At 36.4% G+C, this 8,081-nt stretch overlaps 1 protein-coding gene across 1 annotated transcript; it reads left to right on the plus strand.

The window, feature by feature from the left end:
- Positions 1 to 295: 295 nt before the first annotated feature.
- Positions 296 to 7,797, plus strand: LOC113732798 (probable E3 ubiquitin-protein ligase LUL4). The gene is made up of 4 exons (XM_027258783.2): positions 296 to 1,027; positions 6,327 to 6,834; positions 7,382 to 7,484; positions 7,580 to 7,797. The coding sequence occupies exons 1-4, from the start codon at positions 447 to 449 to the stop codon at positions 7,588 to 7,590; spliced, it is 1,203 nt and encodes a 400-aa protein (XP_027114584.1). The 5' UTR covers positions 296 to 446; the 3' UTR covers positions 7,591 to 7,797.
- The last annotated feature ends 284 nt before the right edge of the window (positions 7,798 to 8,081 follow it).

An 8,081-nucleotide genomic window follows, 5' to 3' on the forward strand; every position in this document is an offset into this window, starting at 1 on the left:
GTGATTTGTATTGGAATTAACCCACCCCAAAATCACACCAAATCCCTAGATTCCTTTCCTAATTTGATTTCCAAACATTTGCTTCCTCAATTTGATTTTTCTTTTATCCCAATCCTACAGCCTTAATTCTTGACCTAGTAAACAAAAAATTAATTAGTCGAGGAAAGTTTCTAAATATAAAATTATAGAGCTCATTATGTCCCATTGACTTAAAATTAGCCAACAGCGTGTAGGCCCCACTCCCCACTTTGATCTTTCTTTTTCTTTTCTAAGATTTAAGTAAAATAAAATACCATAATTACTACCGTTCAAAACCCGCTACTTCTTAATTCTTTTCTTCATCCCCAGCAGCAGCAAAGCATCCAATTGTCCCCCAAGATTTCTTCTATAATTTCTTCAAATTTTTCTGATAAGCGGTTGTAAAAGAAATAGAAAGATTAAAAAAAATGGGCCAAATTTGGAGTAAAAGGCAGCAAAATCATCCCCACCACCACCACCACCACCGCTTTCAGCACCCGCCACCACCGCCGGCACCACCGCAACCCCAACCAACCCAACAACAACCGCTTTCTTCCTCCTCCCCACCATCAACCTATGCTTTTGCTGCCAATGCCCCATATCCCGCCCTCCATCCGCCGGTGCCCGCGCCTCCTCCGCCGCCGCCTCCACCACCTTATCACCCCTCCACCTCTGCTCCCTATTACACCAACTATAGTTACAACTATTCCAATTACTCGAGACCCCCCGTTAATATGATGGGGGCTCAGTCTAATTACCATAATCCTTACTATGTAGGAGGCCATGGTAGTGGGTGGTTCCGGCCGCCGCAGGCCGCGATGCTGCTGGCACCGTCGCCGCACTTGCAGCCTCCGCCGCCTGCTCCGGTGCCGTACGTGGATCACCAGAGTGCTAAGAAGATCAAGAATGATGTGAACGTTCATAAGGATACTATAAAGCTTGAAGTGGATGAGGGGAACAGAGATTGCCACTTGGTTTCCTTCACTTTTGATGCCATGGTTGATGGAAGGTATTGAAATTTGCAATCTTCTTTTTGAGAGTTATTCAATATTCACTTTGGATTTGTGTTGATATGATTTGGGATTTTGGAATTGATTCTGATCTTTAACTAGGGGAAATGAATGCCAATTGGATGAAAATAGCCGAATTTATTGGTGTGGTAGTTGATAAGCTACTGCATTGCTATTTAGACAATGAAATAATAATTGATAGATCAGAATCCAGATCAATGAATGGAGGATGTTGTTGGTTGAGTAGAATTAGTTATTAAAAGCTACAGGCTTTCTTGATGAATTATAAGAGTGTCAATCAGTACTTTTCCATGTAGCTACTTGTGGTTGTAAAAAATGATTGCTGTCTTTTAGCAGGTGGACATGATCTGTTTGAATTGTTTTAATTAAGAAAAGTGTTGGATGACCTCATTGTATGGGCGGTGGTAGCAGAAGATTGATGTTAGAGGTTCTCAATATTAGTATGAGGTTGTTGATTGTTAAGAGTTTGATTTTGCAAGAACGAGACTGCATATAAATAGAATTTGAAACTCCTGATAGGTCTTTCAAGAATTTGGTTGGTCCTTTGGCTGTGTAAGGTGTTAGAATGTTTAGCAAGAGGCAGGATTCTTTGTGTTCTATTGCTGCACAACAATGATTTGTTGATGAAAATGAGGTTATTATCCTTTGGCAGACAGACATCTATAGAAGTGCTGCAGGGCTATAAATTACCATCCACTGATCAAAAAAACTACCGTAATACTGAGCAATATCCTGGTTAGAGTTTATAGTATGTTTAAAGAGAGAATGTTCAAGTTATGAATTTGTTTATGCCGCAAGTAAGGGCATGATTTAAGTTGTATCTCTAAAATTATAGAGCTGTAGGTATTATGCATTTTGTGCAAAAAAGTTGATTTTGGGAAGACTAGAAGACTACTTGAAGCTCATCGTGAAATTGGAAAAGTAGTAAAATGTGCTTACATATTCCAGAGTCTGCATCATTTGCCCCAGTAAGTAATTACAAAATAAACTATACCTCCCCACTCTTTCTAAGAAAATGAAAGAGGGAGGTGAGACCAGCACTAATGCCTATAAGTTTGGGTCATGAACTTGAAGACTAGAAACTTGGCTTGGTTGCATCAAATACGTGTCAATTAGATTACATATTGTTGAATAATGTTTAATGCTAGCAAGGATCGAATTGTTTGGAAAAAAATTTGGTTGAATGTGAAAAATGTCGAATGTGATATTCTGGTTTGTTGTTTTTCTTCTTGAGATATTACGCTATGTTCAGTTTGTGAAGGATATATTCTTAATTTTGATTATGCTAAGAAGGGTGACATGCTGAATTTTGGATTTATATGTCTGAAAGAGGAACCAGGAGATCGTTTTATAATGTAGACTAGTGTAGGATATTTCTACAAATGCTTCGTTGTTATTTGCTGTAGCCACTTAATGAAATCGAAATACTGTTATTGTTGAACTTTTCATTGTGAAGTGGCGTTTTCAACATTTGATTTATTTATTTGCCAATATTGCTTGTAATAGTCCATTCAGGGTATGATGTGTCTAGTTCCAGTCCTTCTGTTTGATCATCTAAGCTTGCAATTACCCTAGTGTATATGTTTTTTAGCTTGAATGGATTGTGCAGTTAAACAGAGTAGAAAATAGTGTTTTGCATTTGAATCCTGGAGATCTCGCTGTATATATATTCTCTCAGCAAGGGAACTTGAACATCAAGTTCAGTTCCATCCATTAAGATGCTCTACATTGACTCTATCGCATGTGAGTTTCCAATGAGTTTACTATCTAGAAGAGGACAAGTTAATTTGGTGTTGACCACTTGAACCATGTAGAACTTCAGCACCTGTATCTATATGATATAAATGGAAGCATACTATTTCACAATTGAGTATTAAATGACTTCAGCTGGTTTATGCTTAAAAAAATCCTAACTTGCTAGTGAATCATTTTTTTTTTCTTGTTACGATGGTGTACTTTCCTACATGAATAGCAGATATATTGATTTGAACATCTTTCTTTCTGCAAAGTAAATTCATTCGTTAAGAATTATAAGTCTATATAAATAATAGGTGGTAGTGGATGATAGATTCTAGCTCTTCACTAAGGAAACTATTTTGGGCAAACTAGTGTAACTCTTGAACTCTGCAATGATCAAAAGCATTAATATATCCCTTTTTTATCACTTCACACTGTAATTATAGCTAGAAAAGATGTATGTAGAGTTTTTTTATTAGAAGTAAAGAGATAGATCTCACTTAATATGAGTTGCAACTTGACCTGCCCAAAGCATCTCTTCTTGCAGAAATTCGTGTTCTTATTCAAGCTTCCCTAACAAACAATCAGTTAATTGTGTTAATCCTTTTAAGAAGTTTAATGTTAATGATTCAGGTTGTTTAATAGCAGGATTGAGCATATTTATCAAGTTCCTTTTAGTCTGAAAGCTATATTTAGTCTCAATCTTGAGTCAGACTCATTTTCAACTGACCATAGATTGGTGAGGTAGATGGATAGGATCTCATGACTGTACTTATATTTTGCATTAGATTGCTTAATAATGATACTGTGTGTATGATAAAGACATCTGGTTCATTCATGCCAATGTTCCTGAATTTTGCTTGGCTAGCTAGTTGAGTCTGAAAGCTGTATTTGGTCTTCTTGGTCTGAAAGCTGTATTTGGTCTCAATCTTGAGTCAGGCTCATTTTAGACTGACCATAGACTGGTGAGGTAGATGGATAGGATCTCATGACTGTACTTATATTTTGTATTAGATTGCTTAATAATTATACCGTGTGTGTATGATAAAGATATCTGGGTCATTCACACCAATGTTCCTGAATTTTGCTTGGCTGGCTAGTTGATTTAATCTCTTATTCTATGGCATATGGTTTAATTAACTTAGTTTACATTTAGGATCTACTTAGATATTTTACTTGAAATATTGTTATAAATAAGAGACCTTGTAAGAGAAGAAATAGTTTTCAAGATTACTCCCTTCAATACAAATTTTTTGACAAACTGATAAATTCATTTTTAAAATTTCCTTCTTTTCTCCATCTTTTCTTGAGAAAAGAGCTATCTCAGCACTCAAAGAATGTATTTTTGGAGTGATTTTATCTGTTTTCGCTATTTATCATGGTTACTATTTCCATATGCCCTAAAGTGTTTGTCTTGGTTTGAAAAGTCAAAGAAACACAACTACTTTGCCATCTTATCCCTTTTACACTATTTGCTGTGGTATCCAGAAGTAGTGCATGAATAAACTCTACCGAACTATTTTAGTGTTTGATGGCACTTAAGGGGAATTAATTGTCTGTGGATATGGAACTATTTTTGGAGTGATTTTGTCAGTTTTCGCTATTTATCATGGTTACTATTTCCATATGCCCTAAAGTGTTTGTCTTGGTTTGAAAAGTCAAAGAAACACAACTACTTTGCCATTTTATCCCTTTTACACTATTTGCGGTGGTATCCAGAAGTAGTACATGAATAAACTCTACCGAACTATTTTAGTGTTTGATGGCACTTAAGGGGAATTAATTGTCTGTGGATATGGGTCAGACTGTAACTGTGTGCAGTTGTCCATCACATGTAAAATGAGATAGAGGGTGTATTATATGATGACTTCTTTACCCTTTCTGTTTGTTGCCTTGTAATGATTTTACTGCTCATTATCTTTGATATTTATTTTCTTGATGACAAGTGGTGAGATAGCTTGTCCTTGATGGAAGGTGCATCTTATGTGGTCTTCGATAGAAACTTTTGTAAGGAACTTGATTCACTCAAATTTATAATGCCATGGTTTAGATTTGGCTTACGTGGTTACATAAGCTTCAGCCAAAATTTGGCTGATATAAAAGATTCTTTTCGAGTTGTATCTTGATAGGCAAATTGTAGAAAACTTTATCACCAATTAATTTACATTGCATAAATGCAGTGCACTAGTAGTATAGGAACAAAATTTGGAACCTTCACTGTTGCAATATTAATATTAATCTATACGTGTAGATATATATAGCTACTTGTCTATAAGCAACTTGAAAGTGTGCTGATCCTGGAATAGTCTCCTGCACAAAAGTTCAACGGCCTAATATAACAAAGAGTTCTACTGAATCCACTTAAATTTCAGCTTTGTGCCTAATGCATGGGATGATTGTCCATGTGTAGCTGTTGAGACTTAAGTAGCCCTATATTGGTGCTCTTTTTTATACTGATAGATGGTATACATCCCCTGTCCGACTTTATTATTGGGAACATAGAATTGTCTTCGACTTTTTGAATAATTCCACACTTTCTTTTAATGTTCTTCTGACAAGAAGTTGGAGGGCATATCCAAATTTGCCAGGTATAAATTTGGTAGAATCTTAGCTAGCTGAATCATTTTGTGCACTGGTGGTCAGATTCGAATAGGTTGCCTATTGAGCATTTTTACCATGTCTCCTGATCCTTTTGCTTTCAAGAATACAGTTTAAGTTGATGCAATCAAACTTCCACTGTTCTGTCATGGAAATTCTACTGAGCCATTATTATCACATTGGCTTAATTGAGATTTGATATATGATGATTTATTTGGTTCCATCCGCTTGCACAAGCACAATGCTGGATTTCCTGGAATTTGAACTTCAATGTGCTGTGCATGTTTTCATTTCCTTTGTGGAGACTTAGGTATAGATACCTATGGTTTCAGGAAATTAGCACCTTTGAGATTATTGAGTGAGTACAATAACAGTAGTCTAGGAAATCATTGCGAAATTCTGAAAGTTAGTTTCAGAAATTTGTATTTTACTCTCTGATGAGGGAAGACTGTTTTCCTGTTTTACTTGGGTTACACTAGCTAGCAAGTGAAATGGGTTTTTGGCGCACCACGCAACCTTTCTAATACTTTCCTTCTAATATTTGGAACTATAGGAATCTCCAAATCTTCTTGGCTTATCTATTACAATACTGAGAGATGGCAGGGTGTCTCTGGTTCATTTCTGTCCTTTCAAAAATCAAATGTCTCTGTGGTTTCTTAAGAATTCTTTATTTACCATTTGTTGAGTTATTTGTGTCTGAAATTTTGGGGGAAGTGGTCTTCATATCTTTCTCCTGAAGTCTGAGCTTCGGTCATCTATTGAGTGTTGACAACAAACTTGTGAAATCTTTGGAGTTATCTGCATATTGTTAACTGTTGATTGTTTTTCTCTCACGATTTTGGATTCTGAACTTCAATTTTCTCTTATGAATAAATTTTCACTTGTTTTATTATTTGTCTGAGTTCCTTCTTAAAGGCATTGTTTCTTGTTCTTTGGTTACAGTATCACCATTTACTATTTTGCAAAGGAAGGAACCAAATGTACATTCAATCCTGTCCATCCTGAGATGTACGTGCCAATGAAAATTCCTTTCCAGAAAGGATTGGGTCAGAAATTCTGCCAGCCTTCAGGAAGTGGAATTGATCTTGGGTTCTTTGATATAGATGACTTATCAAAGCCATCTGCAGGAGATGTTTTCCCTCTTGTGATATCAGCACAATCATGTTTGTCGTCGACATTGATGGAAGATCAGCTCAATGAGGAAGCAGTGAATACATCTCCTCATGCGCAAATTACTCAGGCGGTTATAGAGAAGAACAATGATGACCATTTCCAGGTTAAAGTAATCAAGCAGATTCTGTGGATAGAGGAAATTAGGTATGAGCTGCGGGAGATCTTTGGCATCAGTAACTCAGATGAACAAGCTATAAATGACAAGGACTTGGGAAAAGAATGTGTCATTTGCATGACTGATCCAAAGGACACAGCAGTTTTACCATGTAGGCATATGGTAAGCATTTTGCTTATACCCTTTTCTTGTTCAGAGGTTCAAGTTACATCTAAGTTTTTCTGCTAAGTAGAAAGAAGCATTGTAGTTTTAGGCTACTTCATTTAAGTAGTTTCTGTGCTAAGAATGCTGAAAAGTTTCTTGGGGCCTGCGGGGCTTTGCTTCTCATGAGATTGGGTTAGGGTCGGCTCATAAACGAGGCTGGCAGGTGGTCTTTTGGGCACACAAAAATCAAACACTTAATTGGTTTAATTTTATGATCTAATTAATCTGCAAAGCTTGCTTATTGAGATTTTTGTGCAGAGGCAAAAAACTCTTAGTAGGAAGCATGTTTCCAATACCAGCCCATCTAATCTCCAGTGCTTTGAAAGAAAAGGAACAAAGATGGAAATTTATGTGAATGCAACTAAAGAAGTTAATACATAGTCTAATCACGGAAGACTATCACGCTTGTCTCCTCTTGATCCATCATGTTCCTTTCTAGTCTATATGTCTTGTTTAATATTTCTCTTGCATTTCAACTTCTTTAACACATGTCTTGCATTTTCAGTGTATGTGCAGTGAGTGTGCCAAAGAATTGAGGCTGCAAACAAACAAGTGTCCTATATGCCGCCAGCCCATCGAGGAACTTCTGGAGATTAAGGTTGATGAAGGTAATAACCAGATGTTTGCGTAACCTATCGATATCTGTTACTTTTTCTTGCATTGTTTACCTTTTAATTGACTTGCTTTCTGCTTCCTTTGGTAGCTGTTTCATGAGCTGGTTTTCACAAGGGAACTTGTAACTGTACAAAATCACAAGAATATTTCACAGGTGACTTAAGCTTCTGTACGAGTGGGTTGGCAGAGTACCAAATACACATGACATTCGGGGCATTCTGGTTTTTAGCGCTTGTATATTGAATAAAGAGGAATAATTGATTCTCTTTGGTTTTATTTCTTGATTTATATATAGCTTTCTCTATATTCTCATTTGTTCAGAAAACTTTTGTTTGGTTTCCTTTTTGTCATGTTAACATGTTTAACCGAGCAAGAATGCAAATCGTTGCTTCCTGGATCAGTAAGCAGTCAATGGGTATGTATATGAAAGAAGAATACTTGGCTGGGAATATTTGCTGAAGAAGTAAAGTTTAAAGGTTGACTGAAACATTTTTTTTAGTCTTGAGTCTGAGGTGACAAAAGCCTGGAATACTGTGGAAAAAAGAAAAGGAACTTGTCACGTGTGAAGGGAACATAATTTGTTTTTGAGT

Source organism: Coffea arabica, chromosome 2e (genome assembly GCF_036785885.1).
Source record: "Coffea arabica cultivar ET-39 chromosome 2e, Coffea Arabica ET-39 HiFi, whole genome shotgun sequence".
Classification (NCBI taxonomy): domain Eukaryota; kingdom Viridiplantae; phylum Streptophyta; class Magnoliopsida; order Gentianales; family Rubiaceae; genus Coffea; species Coffea arabica.

What these genes read in the sequence shown, in the direction of transcription:
- LOC113732798 (XM_027258783.2), top strand. Translation starts at nt 447, where the DNA reads ATGGGCCAAATTTGGAGTAAAAGGCAGCAAAATCATCCCCACCACCAC. An exon ending in GATGCCATGGTTGATGGAAG is followed by an intron (nt 1,028 to 6,326) that starts GTATTGAAATTT and finishes CTTTGGTTACAG; the next exon opens with TATCACCATTTACTATTTTG. An exon ending in TTTTACCATGTAGGCATATG is followed by an intron (nt 6,835 to 7,381) that starts GTAAGCATTTTG and finishes TTGCATTTTCAG; the next exon opens with TGTATGTGCAGTGAGTGTGC.